At 42.0% G+C, this 23,208-nt stretch overlaps 1 protein-coding gene across 1 annotated transcript in view; it reads left to right on the top strand.

The window, feature by feature from the left end:
* WDR90 (WD repeat domain 90) overlaps positions 1–23,208 on the top strand; it is a 1,773,335-nt gene that overhangs the window by 1,610,113 nt on the left and 140,014 nt on the right. Inside the window, exon 32 of the mRNA XM_044079383.1 lies at positions 5,889–6,048. Within this exon, the coding sequence (XP_043935318.1) occupies positions 5,889–6,048 (160 nt within the window). The remainder of the gene's footprint in view (positions 1–5,888; positions 6,049–23,208) is intronic.

The raw sequence follows: 23,208 nt of genomic DNA on the forward strand, positions 1-23,208 counted from the left end.
ACTAGGTATGTTCTGGCTCTTCTTTCTAAGCGTGGGGACATTCTGACTTATATGCCTGACTCTGAGGCAAAGACTTCTGCCATCTTCCTTTTGAATTCTGCTTCTCAGGTGGCTCATCATTCTATTAAATGCAAAAAATATGTTGCTGATCCCTCCTCTGTGGTTGCTGCATCTGGATCTGGGATGAGGAGGTACTCTTTGTTTGCACCTACAAGCTCTTCCTGTGGACATCAAAGCTAAATTACTGAATTATCCTTTGGACATCTTGAATCTCTTTGGCACTGCAGCTGCTGAGCTCTTTTTAAGTCTCTACAATTTAAGGGTAAAGTCATGCAGGATCTGAAAGAAATCTTTCTTTCTTTCTCCTGTTCATAAATTTCAAAGAAATTATCCATTTAAGCCTTCCTTTGTCCATAGGCAACCTATACAGTCTTCTACAGGTAAATGGGCTTCCAAGAGAGTTTTTCCTGATAGGCTTCTCAGGGTACTAAAGGTCAAAAGCCTGCTTTCCCTGACAAATCTGATTCCATTTCACGTTGAACAGCTTCTACCCCTCTGACTGATGTATCCTTCCAGCTGATTCAGTCTTTTCCTGTCAGATAATATATCACCACAGACTCTTGGGTGCTTTCCATTATGCAAAATGGTTATTTTATGGTTTGGAAGTCCATTACCCAATTCTCAGGCCTTTCTCAACCTATCTCATCCTTGCAAGCTGTCTCATTTTCCTTTTGTTCTTCAAGATCTTCTGGCACAGGGAACTATCCAGCCTGTTCCCCCCTTCTCAGCAGGCAGGGGGTTTTACTCCAGGATGTATCTTGTAACAAGGAAGGAGGAGACTTGAAGGGCCATTCTAGATCTCACCTGTCTCAAAACTTTCTAAAAGTTCCTTCCTTCCTTTCTTCAGGATCTTGTCTCTGCAGACTCGTTTCCTCTGTTGTTTGCCCAAGCTTTTCTGGTGCCCATGGATTTGAAGTACTTACCTACCCATTCTTACTCGCCCTCTCATCAGGAAGCTTTTACATTTCTCTGTTTCTTCCTCACATTATCAGTTCTCTGCTTTACCTTTTGGTATTTCTAGAGCTTCAAGGCTCTATACCAAATGTCTGGCCCCAGTGGCCGCCTTTTGCAGACTTCAGGGAATTCAAATATTCTGTAATTTAGACAATCTTTTGATTCAGGCCCCCTCTCAGCATCTCCTCCATTATGATCTTTACTATGCTGCTGCTTTGCATTGTGGGGTTCACCCTAAATCTCAAAAATTCTGTCTTGATCCCCACTCAGGATAGTGTTTCTGGATTGCAGGATTCAGACCATATCAGTGATGGCTTGTCTCCCACCCCCAAGGTCTTCTGTTTGATCGCTTATTTTCAGTCTCTACTCCCCTTTTCAGTCCTTCCTGCAAAGGAATTTCTGTGAGCTATGGCATTTGATATTTCCATGGTTCATTTTGCCCTCTCTCAAGCTCGAGCTCCACTAGTGGATTCACCAGATTTCCCTGAATCCAGGTCTTTCTTTTCAGGTTCCTTTTACCATTCAGGAGCTGTATATGAATGCATCTGATCAAGGTTGGGAAGCTTCCTACAGTGACCTCGGGATCCAGGATGTTTGGTCTCCTCAACTTTTGAAAGACTATATCAACATCAAGAAGATGAGAGCTCTCATTCTGGCCCTTCATGCCTTCCAATGTCTTTGAATCTCAGGTCCTGTAAGGATTTTCACAGATAATACCACAGTCATGTGGTACATCAACAGATGATGGAGCACAAAGTCTTGCCTTCTTTGCAGGCTGGCTCTTCAGGTTTGAGATTTTGTTGTTCACCATCAGTTGTTTCTTCTGGCGATTTAAATTCCCTCAGAGCATGATCTTTTGGCAGACAGTTTGAACAGGTTCAGAAGAAATCCTCATGAAAGGATGATTCACAGAGAGGTGTTCCTGGACAAAATACACCAGTGGGATACTCCTCAAGTAGATCTTTTTGCCTCACCTCTGAATAGACAACTTTCCTACTTCTGTTCCAGAGTGACAAGTCCTCTTGCTTGGAAAGTGGGCACCCTGTCTTTTTATTGGAAGGGGATATTTCTGTATGCTTATCCTAGTCTTTCTCTGCTAACAAAAGCCCTACACAAAATTATGTGGGACACACCCAAATCTCATTGGCAATTCTTTTTTGGCTCAGACAGCACTGGTTCCCCCTTCTATTTCACCTGGATAGGGGCAGTTATCACAAGTTACATCACAAGATAGATGATCTCAAACAGAACAAGGAATTTCTTCTTCACCCTCACTTGCCCCACTCTTCAATTGACTGTTTGGGTGATGGGATTTTGATTCTTTTTAGACACTAATTTTCTGAGGACATACTTTGGGTTTTGAAAGAGGCCAGAAAACCCAGTAGAAGAAAGTCCTGTATGGCTAAATAGAAGAGATTTTGTGTTTGTTTTCTCAAGCATGACCTAGACTATGTTCCTGTGGGTATTCCTATGGTCCTTTATTATTTGTGTGAGTTGCTTAATTCTGATCTGGCATGTTCATTTGTTCAAGCTTGTTTGTCAACCATTTCTGCTTGTCTACCTTTGAATCCACTTCTTGCTTGTTTTGAAGTCAAACAGTTTTTGAAATCGTCCTTCATATTATGTCCTGAAGAAAGCCTATCCCGCCTTCCTAGGACCTTAATTTTATTTTGGAGAAATTAACTGCATTTCCATATGAGCCTGCAGTTTCTTCTTCCTTGTTGCATTGTACCTGGAAGACTGTAGTGTTGGTGGCCATTACTTCAAAACGTTTCTGAACTTCAAGCACTCATGGCAGTTCAACCTTTTTTTTGGTATTTCACAAAGACAGGGTTTCTTTTCTTACTAATTCTTCTTTTTTGTCCAAGGTGGTCAGTGATTTGTCTTTGAATCAGACAATTCATCTTCGTTCCTTTCCCCCAGTCTCCACAGATTGACAATGAGAGTATTCTTCACACTTTGGATTTACATAGCTCAGGTATTAATAGACAGGCCAAAATAGGATAGATATCAGGAAATCTGAGCAGCATTTTGTTTCTTTGCATTTGGGGAAAATGGATTGGCTGTTTCTAAGCAAACCTTCTCTCTCCTCTTAGATCTCTAAGGCCATTTCCTTTTGTTAATCCTTTCATGCTAAACAGCTTTCTTCTTATATTTGTGCTCATTCTACTAGGGCAGTTTCTTATTTTGGTGCTTTTTTCCAGGGTCTGGATACTAGAACCATTTTGGAAGCTGCTGCTTGGATGTCATTTTTAGGGTAAGAGCAGGTTTTGCCAGGACCATCCTTCATGGATTTTTGGAGGGTTGCTCTATGGCTTCCTCTTCTCATCCTCTCCAGTAGCTTTTGTATTCTCCCAGTTGTAAAGAATATTGCAACAGTGGTAAGGAAGGACATGGTACAGCTATGTAAGATCTTACCATAACAGCAGTTGTCCTAATTTTCACTGTTACAGTTTTCTGTCTATCCCTCATTCACCCTTGTCTTCTCTGTTGCCTTCCTTCTGCCCAAGGGTTCTTTATTGCATCTTTTTTTTCTTCTTCCTTTCTTGGATGTACGTGTTATTTCTTTCTTGTTGGGTTGCTGTGGTTCTTCTGGGCCAATTCATTTCTGAGGATTAGGCTTTTGTACGTCACATATGTACCTTATGCCTTGGATGTAGAACGTATGTCTGACACCTGGAAGGTATAAAGGCTTTGGTATGCTGTCCTTATGTTTGGCTAATCCACTTCATGATATCCCAGTCATAAAGAATACTGCAACAGTGAAATGTAGGATATCTACTGTTATGGTAAGATCTTACATAACTGTACTGTGTTCAAATTCTTCACTGCTGCTGTAGCCACATGAGCCAGTCACCCTCCTACGTCTGTATACAGTTAGTTGTTGGGATTTAAAATTATTTCTTACTGTTATAGCCAGCCTAGGAACACTGTGCTTAAGCATTTCTGTTCATTTATCATCTCTTCATGTAGCCATAGATAATTGCATATTTACCCAACATCTTATTTTCCCATCTGCAAAGGAATACATGTTTGCTGTTTATTTCCAGTACAAAAATGGTGAATTGATAGTAGAAGATTGTGTAAGTCATAAATTGCTAGAATGTTAAGTCATAAGAGTGCCTCCAAAGTCAGTATAACCCTTAGATAAGCAAATCTGAGTATAGCTTTTTGTTTAGTATTATTGTATCCCCCATGTGTCTTTTTTCTTGTATAACTGTATTTTAATGCCACAGGTTCACCTGTTAAAAGTATTACAATATTAAGCAAGGCAAGTTATTTCAAATCTGTTGTATCAGTGCATATACTGTATAGGGTTCATATGTGCGTTATTCTTTAATCAATTACTCTTCTTCCTTGCTGTCTTCACTTATGGTTGCTGTTTAATTGAATCCTTTAGTAAAAAAGCAGATACCTCTCCTGTTCTCTTGGGCACCATAGGCAAATTCATCTATTGGCACTAATTTGCTGTTTATATTCAGCAGAGCAAATGAGACAGTGAGTCGATTAAAAACAGTTTTCAGTAAGAATACTTTCTGTTAAATTCATCTTTGGGAACCTGGATTTGTGGTACAGGTTGATGAAGCCCCTAACTGAGACTCAGGTGACTATGGTTCAGTAAGTCAGGCACCTTCAGCGAAATTGCCATCTTGATAGTGTTAATGATAAAATCTTCTAGTGGTTATTGACCGTACATGGACCTCTGGTTCTCCATGCAAGATTGTTGGCTCACCCATGAATGATGACTACTATTGAGTGGAAAGAGTTTATTGTACTTTTCACGTTGTGCTGTGTTCTTGTTTTTGAAAATATAATTTTTTTTCTTTCTTTACAACCACCTTTAGTTGTAGTTCAGATTGGTATTAAAATTGACTGACTCAAAATGTCCATTTATCTTTGCAGTTCTCTGAAAAGATGTGCACAGAGTTTGTAGGTAATACTTTTCCATGACTGTGCTTGTGACTTGTGTTCCATATTTCTCCCTTTACATGAACGAGTTTACTTTACCCATAATAGAGCAGTAACTGATCAGGTTTTGATAGTGTCACATTTTCATTGCTCTAATACAATATCAGATTATGTTATATGATTCAAAGGCCTAGCTGTGCTGCGACCTCACGCCAGATACTGTAATTGGGCATAGTGCAAGTATTCTGTAGGCTCTGGTCACTTTGGACATCCTTACAACAAGTGTACTGCTTTAGAGTCTTCATGAAGTAAGGACACGTTTACTGAGAGTGCCTCCAAGAGAGTAGAGTATTTATGCCAGACCTCACTTATGCTAGGTTATCTGAAGCATCTATTTACTACCCTCCTCTTGTCCCTCTCATGGCTTGAAACAAGCATAACATTTATAGGTTAAGAGCTTATTTTATTGGCCCTTTCTCTAGGTCTCTCTCTGTTTTTAAATTCTCCTCTTCATAGTAGCACTTTTCATCATGAAAAGAAAGAACTGCTTCAGTGGCGGATTGCCCCTCCATTTCTGGATTCCTTTTATATAACTTAATGAGTACTGCTAGGATGTTTCATTTTAAAGGTTGCTTTGTAGAGTATGCATACAACAATATACTGTGAAAAACATCTCCTGTATGACTGTGTAGAAGATATGTACTGTTTTTGTGTAATAAATGTATGTGTGTGTGTATGTATCCATCCATCCACAACCCCTTTTACTCATTTTTGCACATGGAGTCAAGGTAGTTGTATCAACAGTGACCATCATCTGGAGCCAATATATACATGTATATATGAACTGCTCTCTTTTGTGTATTGTGTGTATAATTTGATGTTTGTACATTTTGTTACTTAGGCATCTGACCGTCTTCTTTCTTTGGAGGTATTAAACCTAATGCTTTTGTTTTTAATCCACTCAGGTCCTTGCCTCAGCTTCTGCATCAGATTCAGGCGGTTCCAGCAGTCAGATTTTCATCTGGAATGTGACAGATGGGTCTTATAAGAAGATCTTTTCCCATCATAAGGAAGATATTCAAGCCATGGCCTTCTCACGAGATGACCGCTTTTTTGTAACTGCAGGTAAGTTTTAGTCCATGTTTCTAAGAGTTTAATAGATATTATGGCCTACATTTTGTGACGTCAGTGAGGTGTGCAGATCAGAACAAACTGGGTAAAGGAAAATAAATGCAAATTGAGGCTGTAACCAATCATAAATAACATCATTTTTTTTTTATTACATTTATTTATATATTTGAGGAAGTAGGTGAACTGGACCAAACAGGTCCTTTTTCAGCCATGATAGCATGAAAAACAGTAATGTATTAGCATTACAACTTTGTGTACATGTATGTATGTATGTATATATATATATATATATATATATATATATATATATATATATATATATATATATATATATATGTATATGTGTATATATATATATATATGTGTGTGTGTGTGTCTGTCTATATACATACATATATAGATATATACATACGTGTGTTTTTTTAAATATATAGATATATACATACATATATACATATATACATACATGTGTGTGTTATATACGTATATATGATAGTCTGATGTTAAATGTATGAAATAGCTTGTTGTATAGGTTTAGAGATGAGATTCATCGTGACTGGTGAAGCCATTCACTCCTAACCAAGTTTCCAAATCCAGATCTTCCATTGCAAGACATTTTTTTTTTTTGGTAGCACAAATCAGTCCCACCACACCCTTCCCCCATCCTTTTGATTTCAGTGGTTTGCTGTAATTGTGTTAATTGCCAGTGTCTGTTGAATGATGTTTTACATAGCTTGTGCAGGTTTTTGTTGGCAGAGTGTCTCATGCCAGGTTTTGTAGTTCTGAGGTGTAATTTTTGTAAAGTCAGTTAATTTTTTTTTTTGGTATATTTTAGAAGCTCTGTCAGGGGTTGTGTTAGGATTTTTTTAGTGTTATTTCAGTTATACTTATTCATTTGTTCAGTCTTAGTTTAGATAGGTAGAGCCAGTTCCATTTTGCCAGTAAAACCCTTTCCTTATTAGCCAGTTGGGTCTATATTTTATTTTATTTTCAGAGACTTCCAAGATAACTGCACACTAATGAATAGTTTAGTTTGAACTCTCCCATTGTGAAAACAGAAACTGAAAACTGGCCAGTAAAATTGTCAGTTTGGGTAAAACTCATTTAACAGCTAGTAATTGCACTGCCTAGGTGCCAGCAAAGAAGAAGAAGAAATTTGGAGAACTCAAGAAAGAAGAAGAGAAAACTGCAGCTGGAAAGAATCTTGTATTTGCTCAGCAAAAAGCACCTCAAGTTCAGCTTTGGATCAAGCGATGGTTTCCATTAATATAGAGGGAAAAAATAAATCAGTGCATTTAGATGTGTTTAAAGTAAGGAAAGCATTGAAGGAATAGATAAAATCAAATAAAAGGCTGGAAAAAAGGAGAAGTAGCTTTAAGTAGCTTCTCTGATGAACGGATCTTCTTCTTCTTCCGGCTTTTCCCGGTTAGGGGTCGCCACAGCGGATCACCTGTCCGCTCATGATTGGCAGTGGAATGTTACAGTGTCGAGTTGCCAGCCCGGCGTCCAACCTTCCACAAAAGGCACACACACACTCACACCAAGGGCCAATTTAGAGTGTCCAATCCACCTACAGCATGTCTTTGGGATGTGGGAGGAAACCGGTGCACCCGGAGGAAACCCACGCGACCACAGGGAGGACATGCAGACTCCACACAGAAGGCACCCCAGCCGAGGATCAAACCGGAGAACCTCTTGCTGTGAGGCGGCAACGCTAACCGCTGCACCACCGCGGCCGCCAATGCTTCTCTGATGAATGGATAAAACTACAAAAATAAGAGGCTGAAATGGAAAAAAGATTGAGTGAGAGGCTTCTCAAGAAGAGTTATTTCAAAAAATAGTGAAGTTAAAAGACAGAACATGCAGAGAAAAATGAGTTTTTTTCTATTCTACCAGAGAAAATGGAAGGAAGAGATTGCATTAAATTTTATGGCAGTACAAATTAGCAACTGGACTGGTGTTCCACAGCAGGATTTATTAATTGAGACATTACGTTGTGGTTATGCACCAATCTGGCCATGAGAAAGAAGCCAAGATCTATAATAGAAATACAGTCATACCAGCAGAAAGAATTGCTCCTAACAAAACTGTGGCAGAAGGGAAAAGCATTAACAAAAATACTCACATTTCTCCCACTTTATAAATGTCAAGAACTTTGACCCCAATATTTTCATCCTCTCATTATCTGAAATTAATTGAACTGCTCTTAGACATCTTCTTTTAGACCAAGCAGTTCTCACATTTAATCTCATCTTCCTTAACATTCTTAACTACCTTGCCCCAATTAGAGTGAAAATGACCAACTCTAACCTAGCTTCCTAGCTAATATCGCAAACAAATCACTTAATGATTATTTATTAGAATATTCTTCTTTAAGGGAGGGGGGGTCCTGGTGCCCTTACCAAATTACCCGAGTCAGAGGGAATACCACCCTGGATCTTCCCTGAAAACAGTATGTATGGTGCAACCAGAATATGTTGTCCACAAATCACTTGTGCAGCATAGCATTTCTGTGAGCGACTTAAAGATAAACATTCCAGTCCTAAGTACAATTTCACATAGTAAGTTGCCACAGCAGCACTTTTCTTACAATACTTATCAATTGTTAATAAGTTATTATGAAGTGCAGTAAGAGAAATGTGCTGGGCTGGCAACTTGACACCGTAAAACTCCACTGCCAGTCATGAGTGGACAGGTGAACCGCTGTGGCCACCCCTAACAGGGAAAAGCCAAAAGAAGAAGTAAGAGAAATTCACTTTGTATATTACAGTGCATGAGCTGTAGTGCTACCAGTCCTTCTCCTTTAAAGAAGGATTTTCTAACATTTCTAATGTCAGTAGTTAAGAACTTCATCCATGTAGCTGCAGACTGTGCATCAGATGGGAGTGATCTGAATAAACATCTAAAACATATTGATACAAATGTTTTAGATGTATCCACGTGTCAGTTTTGGAGGGTACATTTTGCCTTAGAGTTGTCTTGTAATTTAATGGATTTTGGCAGCTTATACCAACGTGAATATTTATGCTTTTCCATGGTTTTACTAGTTCAGATATTAACTGTTTAGCTCACGATCAGAGTAGTAATCAATGTCAAGTATGCATTTTCTTCCTCCTCTACCATTCAGGCTATTTTTTTTAATTTTTGTGAGACTATAGGTGATTATATTTTTTCTTTTTTTAGTACTCATTTAAACAGTAGAATCGGAAAAAATAACTCAAAGGTACATTTTGCTATTAAATCCAGCTATAGAAATGGTTTAACAAATTTCTAAACAGCAAATAAGAAAGTTTTGGCATGGCCAAACTTATTTTTGTCTCTGTGACTCAGAACTGGGAACTGGGAAGTGTTTCCTATCTGCTCTGCTCTTTCTGATCAAACATAGGATCATAGGATGCTACTAGGCTAACGGCCTAACCAAGTTCAACCCATGTTCCCAAGGGTGTCTGGTTCAAGCAGACACTAAAATCAACACCTATTGCTCCTGTCCAAGAATGACACAGGTTGAACCCATGGGGTGAATTTCTGGTTACCCATCCAGTCGTCCAAATTATGCTTAAAATAGGACCAACGAAGAGCTTTGCACAGGAATAGCTGGCAGAGTTCCCTGTTTCTGGGATCCAAGGAGTTTGAAGAAGCTCTTATGATGACTTCTTTAGATGACTTTCTTGTAGCCCATTTCAACTAGCTGACAGCATGATTTTAGTTTTACTTATTTTAAATTAGTTAACTGGATTTATACACTGGTCCATTGTCCCTTTAAAGGGATGACAGGCAATAAAATTAGTTGTGGTAGTAATAAACTTGGTTTAAGCAATGTGATCTTTAACTCTATCTGACTGTCACTGTTGATGTGATATCCTGACCCCTTGTACAATGTAGGAAAAAAGTGGGTGATGCTAATGCCAATTTAGAATATAAGAACAATACTGCAACAAACATAGGACTAGGTTCCTACACAGTGTTAAAAGGGTAATTTGTACCTATTAAACATAGATGAACAGAGGAATGTAGTCAAGTACATTTACATTGGATGCATCTGCAGCAGATAGTTCATAATCTCTGCCTTCATGAAAGAACTATTTCAAACTCCTATGAATTCTCTTTTACAAATGGAGTTAATTTTTTAGCAATCTTTTCAAAACATTACCAACCTGCCAAGCCCAGGACACAGGCTTCAGGTGGGACTTCACAGCAGTCCTGTCTTGCAAAGCTGCACGAGTCTGATTTTCCAAGTTTGCCACAACATACCAAGAATAGATGGGTTCCGGAATGATCTCAAATGATCAAGTCATGAAGGTTTTAGATTCCTGCCCATCAAAGGCTGTATGGCAAAATCAGTTAGGCTGTCTGGAGCTTCAGGAACAGTGCCTACTTGTGGTTCTCAAATGTGATTGAAGGCTTTTTCATCTTTGAAAGAAGATGAAGGTATTTATTTCCATCTTTGTTTTCGACAAGGTTTGGGAGGTATTCCAGCCTAATCACTCATAATGTGCGCTTCGTTCTTAGCTATTAAATAATTCAAAATATTTTGGTAAAAACTTTTGTAAAGAGTATATAGCATTATCTTAGGTTTCCCCAGCAGAATATAGCACCTCCCTGCAAAGCTATCATTGGCTGTCTGGGATGTTTCTTTCACAGGAAGACTGAATGCTAATGCAGACTGTTGACAGAGACCACCTGTCTATATGGCCTCTCCAGAATACTGTTTGTTTTGCTTTTTTTCCCTCAGGATGTTTTTTTCTTAATCTGGATATATCAGGCAGTAGATTGTACAATCTTTCCATTTAGTAGTATTCGTTATGATTAAATCTTAATTTTTTTTATATTGATTTTGTTAAACTTTTGCGGGAGGATACATCAATCTTTGAGAAACTTCAACTTTAAAATATATCTCAAGAATAATTTATTTTTTCCAATTTGCTTTTTATCCTTGCTGACCAATTATAAAGCCTCCCTTTGTCAGTCCTGAATAAGTTTATTCGCCAGTGCTGGGTATCCTTAGCACAGAGGCAAGAATTGACTATAGAGGACTTCATCCTGGCAGCCATACCTGGAGGTGGTTTGTGTCCTTGCCTGCATTCTAGCAATGAGGACAGTTCTACTAAAGCCCTAAACTCTCCTCTTGAAGGCTGACATGAGCATGTACATCACTGCAACTACTCCTACACCCTTACAGTGCATGCACATGCTTCCATCAATAGCTGTCATTGTTTTGCAATGACTAAACCTACTTCTCTGGTCCTGGCTGTTTTCAGTTCTGTGCAGATTTTTGTTTGCATGGTGGTAATTGGCTGGCTGAAACTACCTACTCTCCACCCGCCACCCCCGTGGGAGAGCTGGCTTGGGCTTTCACACCTATCCTCTCCTACCTGGTTCTTCCAGGATCTGAGTTGCAAATCAAACCCTGGTCATCTGAGTCATGATCAGAACTTTTTCCATTTTATGCTACAGACCTAGGAATGAATAATGTTATATGTTTTATTTGTTTTTATTGTCGCAGGCAAGAGTTAGCTCTGATGTTGTCTTTTTCATTCTTCCTCACAAGTGAGGACTGGAACTGATCCTTGGATCCAACCTGGTCACATACACAAGATTTCAGATCCAAATCTCAAGCTCCTCCTTATACCTATAATTCTATCCCCAACTCCTCAGATCTCGTTTGCCGCCATTGTGGTTAGATGGAGGTTCCACTGTTGAGCATAGTAAGCAGTATTGTTCTTGTAATAACTCAGTTTGTTTCTAAAACTCGCTTCCCTTTTCTCTTACAACTTGTAGCTTCTTCTGTCTGTTTCATCTCTCTAAAGTTTTTCACTGATGTTAAGGTCTGTTTTCTCTTATATCTTCTTCTTAACTTTTAGTCGGTTTGAGTAGTATTGGTCCCATTGTTGGTACATCTCTTTTTTTCTTTCCATACCTTTTTACATATTCTCTAACATACCTTCCTTTTCCTTTCTTATGTTATTGTTGTAAAAAGAAAAAGAAAAAATGTTATTTAATAGTTTGTTGTTAATTTTTCCTTATAGGTTATGCTGATTTTTCTTGCTGACCATGTCAGAGTAACCTACTGCTTCAAAATGTACACTTTATAGGTTATGCTGCTTTTTCTTGCTGACCATGTCAGAGAAACCTATTGCTTCAAAATGTGCATTTCTTGTGGGCATAATATCCCAAACTCAGATGCCCACAAGAAGTGTGTGTATTGCCTGGAAGCAGACCCTCTTGACTCCTCTTGTCCCTTTTGGGCCACTTTTAATCCCAGGGCTTTATCTAACGGGTGCAATAAACTGATATTAAAAGGCTTGTTACCTGCTTCTTCTGGAGCTTAAACCCCCTTCAAAGCACTCAAACAAGTTCCCTTGGATGCCAGAAAGAGATCTCCACAGAAGTCCCCAAGGGCTTCTTCTGTGCTGCTGGAAAAGATTAGGAAAATTTCTGAACCGATCACCTCCGATCCGAAACCTATTGGGCTGCCTTCGGATCCAAAGCCTTCATCAGGTCTAAAAGGTTCAGCTTCTATTGCCATTTCCATTTTGCCATCTATTTCTTTTTTGGATCCTAAGTCCTTGGATCCAACAACCAGTTCAACTTATAGAAATCGTACTCCAGAGTACACACTGAAGCCTCTTTCTCCTTCTGTACCCACTCAACTTTTTTTTCAGAAACCAAGAAAACACTCTAGACCCTCATCCACAGTGTCTTCCAGGTCTTTAAGGAGTTTGGCGGATGTGGATAGGATAATGTGGAAATTTTTCAGGGCTCAGATCCAGATGGGTCTCCTGCAAACTCCGTCCCCTCCTAAATGTATGAGTGCATCTGCTAAGTCCATTCTCTCTCCTTCTCCAGTCAGACTGGTGGTTTTGGAGTACCAGGATACGAGATCCCAGAAAGGTTCGGTGTCAGATCCAAGGAAAGTACCTTTTTCACCTCCAACAATGTCCCTGACTGGTTCTGCTCTAACACCCTCTGATCAGAAAGGTCTCAGATCTGAGAGGTCGGAGTCTGGTCTGAGGGGTTGGGTTTGGCCCCAACTTTGTCGGATCCATCCCTTCCTGTTGGAGGCCTGGCCTTGGACAGCTCAGATCTGATTTTCCCCTTGAGACTCTGATCCAGGGGCAGCCCCGACCTTCCTTCCTTGGAGGCTACAGCTCCAAGGAGAGGGTGAGAGGTTTTTCCTGGTCCTTCAGAATTCAAGGTGGTAGAAAGGGCTTTCTCTGTTCACAGAGATACGTCCCCTCATCTAGAATCCTACCCATCTCTGGTTCCGCGCACTGAACCCATCAGACCTATTCCACAGGGGACAGCCAGTTTCGGGAAGTCTCCAGACAGTTTCCCTGGAGGAATTTCCCCCCTTCTGATTCCTCTCCCGAACACCCTACAGAGGAGGTTCTCAGAAGAGGATGTGTCAGAGGAGGCACATAGTCACCCACGGAGTCTCTCGTGGAAGACATTGATTTTGATGAGGGAGAAGGATCTCTCAGATCACCTACCTGATGACAACTCCTTTGGCGATATCCTTGAAATCGTCAAACAGAAGGGTGGTTGGTCTTCTCATTCTCCTCCTGAAAAATCAGTGTTTCTGGAGACGTTTGGCTCTGAACTATCTACATCTTGGGTGACCCCCCCCCCGTCAGATGAACTGATTGACTTTGTTTCCTGCTGGGGTTGAAAGGAACCAGACACTGTTGAACCTATCCCCAAGCACCTGTACAAATTATTTCTGGTCCCTCCTGCTGATGGACCCCACTGGAACAAGGGCGTCCCAGTTGATTCTGTAGTGGTGGTGGCACCCACCAAGGAGCTAGCTGAGTAAAGCTTCTCTGTCCATCCATTGAACAGGGAGTCCAGACTTCTGGACAGATTTGGAAAGCGAGTGTACACCTCAGCTATGTTTGCACTGAGGTTGCTGGAACTACTTGGCACACTTCATTCAGATACAGAGAGATTTGACGAAGGAACTATCAAACACTTTGTTGAAGTCCATGTCTGCGGAGGATTCCAAAAAGGCTTCCTTACAACTGGCCACTCTGTTTTCCATTTCTAAGGCATCGATGAGGCTGATCTCCCATGCAGCAGAGGGTACCTCATGAGCAGCCAGTTCAGGTATAGCCATAAGAAGACATGGTTGGATGCGGCTATGCAATTTTTTTGTAGCCATTTGAGACGTCCTTTGTCAGTACCCCCTTTGATGGTACTTCCATGTTCGCGCCATCAGTTAGACATGCTTATCCACTTTGAACAAGAGGGAAAGACTGTCTGCATTAGGAATCAAGTTTTCTACCCTCAACGGACCTTCTCTAGAAACCAGCAAGGGTGTAAGAAGATATGGTTCCAAAAATCTCGGGGGCCTTTCCAGGATTCATGCGGGATAATTCCTCCAGAGGCAGAGGAGGAAATTTGAATGGAAGACGCCCTAGAGGCAGAGGGGGCCTGCAGAATCAGGGCTTCAGAGATTCTGTTTTCCAATACTCCCTATCAGTGCACCTCAAACACTGCATGACTGTTCAGCTCTGGATGTAGTTGGGGGTTGTTTCTCTTTGCACTTAGATTTCTGGACAGATATCACAAAAAAATTCATGAGTGCTAAGAATCCTATCCAGAGGTTACTACATACCATTTTCTCTTCCTCCTGCTGTACAAAAGAGGAAACTTCCCGATGTTCTACCCAGTCAGATGAAAGATGCAGCACAAGAAGTACAAAAGCTGCATCAGAAAAGAGTCATTTAGGAAGTCCTACCCAACCAGATAGGATTTGTAACTTACTTCACCTTCTTTTTAGAGCCAAAAGAAGACACATTTTGGATCTAAGCAGCTTGAACTAGTATGTAAAGAAGACAAAGTTCCAAATGGTTATGGTTCAGTCCATCCTGCCTGTTCTGTGCAGGGATGATTGGATGTGCGGTATAGATCTCCAGGATGCATGCTATCACGTAAAAATAAGTGATCCAGATGGCATCTATGCTTTCAGCTGAGAGCCAGTCATTACAAATTCAGAGTACTGCCCTTTGGACTCACCACGTCTCCCGAGGTGTTTATCAAATGCATGGCAGTCATGCCCGGCTCACTTGAGACTCAAGGGATTCCAGGTGTTTCCATATCTCGATGATTGACTCCTCACCGCCCCATCCAGAAATCTCAACATACCATGGCAAGTCAAACTTAGTCCCGGTACAGACCCTGAAATTTATAGGGACTCTCTTGAATACTAAAACTCAGGTGGCGTCCTTGTATGTCCATCGCATCACATCCTTGAGACATCAAGTTCAGGCTATACTATCTCACCTGTCTCCTCCAGCAGGATTAGTACTACAAGCTCTTGGGTCAATGTCAGTTGCCATACTCTAGTCCCTCTAGCAAGATTCTTTATGCAAATCCTTCAATGGACATTGGCAGTACAGTGGTCCATGCTTTATCAGCCCCTGTCATTTCCCGTAAGATTCACCCCAGTCTGCAAACATATTCGTTAGTGGATTGATTCCGGCAAACTGTTTCTGAGCAGACCGTTTACCTTTTTGCCCCCAATTGCCACAGTAACCACGCTTGTTTCCCAACTGGGGTGCAGGGGCATTTCTTGGGAAAGATGGTCCAAGGCACATGGTCTCTTCTGGAGACCAAGTTGCATATCAGTGTCCTAGAGATGAGAGCAGTCCTCCTAGCATTGCAAGCATTTCTAGATGTTCTCCCTCTAGGGACTATTGCAATTCAAACAGACATGTTAGTAGTCTGGTACATCAACAAGCAAGGAGGAACCCAATCTTATTTGCTGTGAAGAGAGGCCGTAAGGGTTTGGGTATGGGCAATCACTTCAGACTGCTTTATCACTGCAACACACATCCCGGGGAAAACCAAAGCTCTAGCAGACAGGCTCAGCAGATCCATTCTGATGCCTCACGAGTGGTCTCTCAACCTATCAGCAGTGAATATGATCTTCAGCCGCTGTGGCCAGCTCTGCTGTGACCCATTTGCCTCAACCCTCAACAAGTGCAGCAAGTACTTCACTCTAATCCCCCCACTGGGGAGTCACTGAGAGATTCTCTGATTCACGACTGACCCGTGGGTCTCCTGTATGCTTACCCTCCTCTCCCTCTGATTCCAGAGTTCTTACAGAAAGCAAGCAGGCTGAAGAGTTCAGTCATCCTCATTGCTTCTTTCTGGCCTTGACAGGTATGGTTCCCCTTCCTCCAGTCTCACTTGAGATTTCTTGCATGGATACTGGAACCCACTGAGGATCTTCTGTCTCATCCATCGAGAATTCAGCACCCCAATCTCCACGCCCTCAAACTAACAATAAGGTTTCTTCACTTCCAGTAGTATTCAGTCCAAGCTTGCTTTCCCAGTTCATGAGATTATCTTGGCCTCCCAGAAGGCTTCTACCAAGAAAGTCTATAGAAGGAAATGGAAAAGATTTTCTATTTGAGCCTGCAACCAGAATATTGACCCCTTTTTCAGCACTACTTTGGCCATTCTTCTCTTTCTAACAACTCTTTTTAAAGAAGAGACTAGTTTTTCTACTATTAAGATTCAGTTGGCAGTGATTTCTAATTTCCATTCTGGAAACAAATCCTTTTCTCTAGCTTTGTCCAGATTGTGTAAGGCCTTCATGAAAGGCGTCTTTCTCCTCAGACCCACAATAAAAGACCCCTCTTCTCCTTGGGACCTTACTGTGTTCCTTCAGGGTTTAACTTGGAATCCTTTTGAACTGGCAGACAAATGTGATATGAAGTTTCTTTCTTGGGAAACAATCTTCTTAGTAGCTATCACTTTAGCAAAAAGAATCTCTGAGCTTCAGGCCCAATCAGCTAAGCCTCCTTACATTATTTTTCATAGGACAGTGTGTCTCTATGCACCAATCCTTCCTTTCATCCTAAAGTGGCGACAGAGAGAAACATTAACCATGCCATACAATTACCAATCTTCTTTCCAGTGTTTTACCTTGATGTGCACAAAGCACAGTACAAAGCAGTTCAGAAAGTCCAATCAACTGTTTGCATTCTTTTCCCCCCAACAGTTTGGCTCATTCAGTATCTAAAATTACACTAGCCAAATGGATTGCTGATTGCATTTCTTTGGTTTATTTTCAAAAAGGATTAGATTTGCCACAACCCCTAGAGCTCACTCCACTCAGTCTATGGCTACTTTATCTGCCTTTTCGTCAAGAACTTCCATCAATATTTCTGCTGCAGCCACTTGGTCAAAAATTCGCACTTTTGTTACACATTACAAATTGGACATGGTATCCAGAAACAGAGATGCTTTTGGTTCAACAGTGCTGTGGCATGTCCTTCTGTGAGGGCCTCCCAAGGGCTACATAGCTGGGGATTCTGTCCCATTTGTGAGGAAGAACGAAAAGGACATCAGATTTAGAAGTTATGTACTTACCATTACTGGGCATCCATATTATCTATTTTCATTCTTCTTCACTTTCCTTACCATCCATCACCCAGTGCTGTCTCTCCTAGAAGTATCTGTTAAACTGTTTTTGGAACCTTTCAGTTCCAGGTTTGAGCCTTAACCTTTTCTTATGTCTATCTTCTTCTTCTTCTTTTTATTTTGGCTGCTCCCATTAGGGGTCACCACAGCAGATCATCTGTTTCCATTTCTTCCTGTTCTCTGCATTCTTGCTCTGTCACACCAACACCATGTAGGTCCACTCTCACCACATCCATAAACCTTACTATAGGCCTTCCTCTCTTCCTCTTAACTGGCAACTCCATCCTTAGCATCCTTCTCCCAATTTAACCAGCATCTCTCCTCAGCACATGTCCAAACCAATGCAATCTCACTTCTCTGGCTTTGTCTGCAAACAGTCCAACCGGAGCTGATCCTCTAATATACTTGTTTCTAATCTTGCCCATCCTTGTCATACCCAATGAAAATCTTAACATCTTTAACTCTCTGCCACCTCCAGCTTTGACTCCTGTCTTTTCGTCAGTGCCAGTGTATGCAACCCATATAACATAGCTGGTCTCACTACCATCTTGTAGGCCTTCCCTTTTAGTCTTACTGGTACCCATCTTGTCACAAATCACTCCTGACACTCTTCTACAACCACTCTACCCTGCCTTGCACTCCATTCTTCACCTCTCTTCCACACTCACCATTACTCTGAACTGTTGATCCCAAGTATTTAAACTCATCCACCTTTGCCAGTTCTGATCCCCGCATCCTCGCCATTCCTGTGTCCTCCCTCTCATTCACACACACACATTCTGTCTTAGTCCTGCTGACTTTCATTCCTCTCCTCTCTAGAGCATATCTCCACTTCTCCAGGGTCTCCTCTACCTGTTCCCTACTCTCACTACAAATCACAATGTCATCCGTAAACATCATAGTCCACAAGGACTCCTGTTTGATATCATCTGTCAAGCTGTCCATCACCACTGCAAATAAGAAAGGAGTCAGAGCTGATCCTTGATGTAATCCCATCTCCACCTTGAACGCATCTGTCACTCCAACCACAGACCTACCACTGTCATACTGCCCTTGAACATATCCTGTACCTCTCTTGCATATTTCTCTGCCACTCCCGACTTCCTCATACAATACCCCAACTCCTCTCTAGGCAGCCTGTCATATGCTTTCTCTAAGTCCACAAAGACATAATGCAACTCCTCTTGCCCTTCTCTGTACTTCTCCGTCAGTACTCTCAGAGCAAACATTGCATATGTAGTGCTTTTTCCTGGCATGAAACCATACTGCTGCACACTAATCTATATCTATTTATATTCTAAATTGGGAGATTAGGCAACAAACTTGATCTGAGGAGTTGGGGATATAGCATTATGAGTAGAGGGAAGAGCTCAAGAGTTGGATCTGAAGTCTTGTGCATGCAGCTGAGTCAGATCTGAGAATTGGAACTGATTTGATCTCCATTTCTGAGGAAGAATGAAAGTGGACAACACAGATGCCAAGTTATGGTAGGTACATAACTTCTAATTAGTTATGGCTTTATATGCTTTTTGTCCTCTTGGCATACCCCTTGTCTTGACGGTATAAAAATAACTTGTTTACCTCAGGCTGTCTCTGAGCTGTACTTTGCTATTATTAACTTCTTAAGGATGTTTTTAAACTGTTTGACAGATTTATGTATTTGTTGTGCATAGTATAATGCCTTCTTAGCAGTACATTTCTGAATATTTTTCCATGTGCTGTAAGGGCCTAATGGTTAAGGTGTTTGCCTTCCAAACACAAGGTGCAGGGTTTGAGTCTCACAAGGGATAATTGGCTAAGCTTAAAATGGCTCACAAGGACAGTTAGCTTAGTACTAATCTATGAACCTATCTATGAAATTAAGACTAAGTTGTGACACATGAAATGTTTCTTTGATTTTATGGTAGATTCCTATTTTGTTCCTGACTGAGGTAGGTAATTTTTTTTTTGCACTCTCTGCTTCCTCTGTCTGTTATCACTTTCCCGCAATCATTCGGCCCATTTGTTCCTTATCACAAGTTGAGGGTTGACCCCATAGGGTCATTTAGCAGCCATTGAGATGGTTTTATACTTTTTTTTTTTGAAGGCTTGCTGCCCTAACTCCTCATAGATTATCAGCTGAGAAGTTGAAAATTTACATGTAAATGAGCTGTCCCTGCTGTGACGTCCTTTGTTGCCACAAGGATGTTACCAGCAAGCAGCCCCACCCACTTCTCTGAGGTATAGGAGGGATTTCCTTGGTCTGCACTGTAGAAATCACTCTTCTGTCTGCTGTCACCGAGTATCCACAACCCACCCCTACTCCCAGAAGAGGCAAACGAGGCATGTCCCTTTACTCCTGTCCCTCTCTACCTGACTCCTTCAGTGTCGGGGCCAGTAATCAAACCCAGTTGCCTGGGTCTCAATTAGGGCTCCATCTAACTGTGCTGTGGAGCCAGACCAAGACAAGTAAATTTACTGTATGAGAGCAGACTAAATAAAAAAAAAAAAAAACTTTTTGATTTAAAAAAAGCATGCAGTGAATTTTCAGTTATAGATTTACAGCGAATAGTGAACAATGTATCATAACTGTGCACTTAAGATAACCTGCAATAAAGATGATAAGTAAAGGCATGATCTGATGTTGTTAATCTTCTTCCCATTCATCACTGATGGGTTTGGTTCGAAGCCGTCAGAACCATGTCTGCCTAATACCAAGCTTGTGTACACCAAAAACTCTCGAGCTAAGCTGCTACCCACAATGCCCTTCTCCCTGTTACCTCAGATCTCGTTTGCCGCATAGCCATATAGCAGCGTTTCACTGAGCTCTTCAGCTAAGTGTTGTATTTCAATGATAATTGTGTATTTTTTAACTTTTTTTCCTAATCTCACTTTTTTTACCATAATTTTATCTAACTAGCTCTACCCTTTTCTGTTTCTTCCGTCTTTCTTTTTAGGTACTAGTAGTGTGTGTTTTTTGTGTGGATGGAAATGTCTGATAAAAAGGGACATTGGGGTTTAAACATTGCACCTCTTACAATGGCAAACTCCCTAACAGTGACTCACACGATGACTGTATTTATTGTCTGGGGGGTTTTCACCTCTCTGTTAAACCTCCTTACCATATTTGTCTAAGTTTTAGTTAGCGAACGCTGAATGAAAGGAAAAACAAACTGATTTTGAAAGGCCTTTTAGTTTCTCCTTTCTCAGAGGCCCTTTCTGTGTCGGAGGTCTCAACCCCTCCTGTGAAGGACAAGAAAAGTCCCCATTCAGATCCTTCTTCACCGGCTGGTGATAAGGGCAAGTCTCACAAACATAAGGCCCACAAATCTTCATCAGAGCATAAGATTGCTTCATTGGCTCCGAATATGACTACTGCTTCTGTTTCAAGCTCTGCTCCAGTTGCCACTTTGACCGAAGTCATAGACATTGCAGAATTTTTGACATTGGCGGCACATTTGGCACCGACCCTAGCATCCATGTCAGCTACAGCTCCGACCTTATCTTCCACAACAGCTATGGCACCAACTTCACCTTTTACCGCATGAAAGCGGTTTCGACCCACGCAGTTCCCTTGGAACCGATAACTTCAACTCCGAGTGCCTCCTCAGCGCCGAGTCCTTTTTCAACACCACTGATTTCTGTACTACCTGTCTCCAGGTTAGAGACTACGGTGCCACTAGCTTAAACACCACGGACCCGATAGTCCCCTTCATTATTGGATCCATTCCTAGGTCAAATGTACAGTTCCTTTCTGGACCCCTTCAGGAATGTCCACGAGGTCCACCAGGAGTCTTTCCGAAGTCGATGTGGTGTGCCTGTTGGATCAGCTGTTGACAGCCAGAGGGGTAACAAATGTTCCTATTGCTCAAGCCCATTGCTCCAACATCCTTGGTGGAAACCCGTTCCTCGGCGCCGACAGTGACTCTCACTGAGGCTTCGAGGCCACCCCTTTGGGTTTCGATTCCATCGGAACCATCCCTTCCTCAGACTCATAGTTGGTTGGGCGGAATCCTCGGTCCTGAGCACAGTTCCAAGTATTTTATCGGTCCCGTCCTCATATCCGGGGATAATGTCTGCCCTGATCTTGCTTGAGGCTCCATCCCCGGGAACTGCTCTGACGGAGCGGGGTGTGACCCTAGTTCCGAGATTGTCCTACTCTGTTCTGGGCTCCCATTCCTCTTCAGGTGGATCTGCTTTTCAGGTGATGCAGAAGGGTACATGCTTCAGGAAGCGCTCCTCCAACATCGGAACTTCACCCTGCTCCCCCTGAGCTACAGCTACCATGGGCCACCTCCCCAGGACACTGAGAGCAGAAGCCTCAGGAAACCCCAGTTCATGGTACCCATCCTTCTGAGTCTTCCTCAGATATCCCCACTGAAGAACCTCCTCGGAAGAAGGCGTGTAAGAGGAAACACACTGACTCTCCTGAAGAGTCTTTGACAGTGGATATGGACTATGATGATGGGGAGGGGTCCCCCCTGACAATGTCTCCTTCAGAGACATTCTGGAAATATTGAAACATAGGGGTGGCTGGAAGCCCTCTAACCCTTCCTCAAGGAGTCCGTCTTCCTGCAGGCTTTTCGCTCTCGGCCTTCAACCTCTTGGGTGATCCCACCTGCCGATGAGTTAGTCCATCTCGTCATGCAGCATGCGTGGAAAAATGCTGACTCTATGGAGGCCATTCCCCGGAGACCAGATAAGATTCTTTCCCCACCAGAGGAGCACCCCCACTGGTCTAGAGGTTTGCCAGTTGACACTATAGTGGTGGCAGTGGCCACTAAAAAGGATCTAGCGGAAGAAAGTCCTACTGTTCAACCGCCCAACAGAGAGTCCCGGGCTGTGGACAGATTGGGGAAGTGAGTTTTTGCTTCAGCGACCTTTGCTGTCAGGTCCCTGAACTACTTGGCACATTTCACGAGACTCCAAAGAGATCTGATTACCGAACTTTCTTGAGCCCTCACAGGTCAAGTTTCTGACTAGGCATGAGATAAGGTTGCCGCTCAACTTACCACCCTTGAATCTATCTCCAATTTGTCCATGGGGTTGCTCTCCCACACAAACAAAGGGGCGGCTAGAGCTGCGGGTGCAGGCATAGTCATGAGGCGTCATGCCTGGATGCGTATCTGTGACCTCGTGGACTCCAAGTCCTCTTTTTTGGATGCCCCTATTTGAACCATCTTCCTTTTTTGGTTCTGAAGTAAAGGACACACTGGCCAGGTACGAGCAGGATGGAAAGACCTTGTCTGCCATTGGCCTACGTTTTTCAAAGCCCCAACTTTCCTTTTTCCGTAACCAGAGTAGTGGGAAAATATGGTGCAAGAAATCTCAAGGTCCTTTCCATAATGCACGTGGCGAGGATTCCCCTAGAGGCAGAGGGGGTTCCAATGGTGGAAGACACCCCTTTAGGGGCAGAGGGGGTACCCGAAACCAAGACTCCAGGGATTCTTTCTCCGGATGGTCTTATCAACGCTTCTGAAGCATTGCCTGATTGCTTTCCTCTGGAAGCAGTCGGGCCTTGTTTTTCTGTGCACCAAACGGCTTGGCGCTCTATTACAAAAGATCGGTGGTTGCAGAGAATAATCTCCAGAGGCTATTACATTCCTCTAACCTCCTGTCCAAAACCTACAAACAGCCTTCCCAATGTTCCACCCAGTCAAAGGGAAGAAGCGGCTTCAGAGATAAAGTTGTGTCAAAAAAGAGTCATCCAACCAGTCCCTCCAGACCAATGTGGATCCCGTTTTT

Source organism: Protopterus annectens, chromosome 8.part0, assembly GCF_019279795.1.
Source record: "Protopterus annectens isolate FY-2018-M chromosome 8.part0, PAN1.0, whole genome shotgun sequence".
NCBI classification, from domain to species: Eukaryota; Metazoa; Chordata; order Ceratodontiformes; family Protopteridae; genus Protopterus; species Protopterus annectens.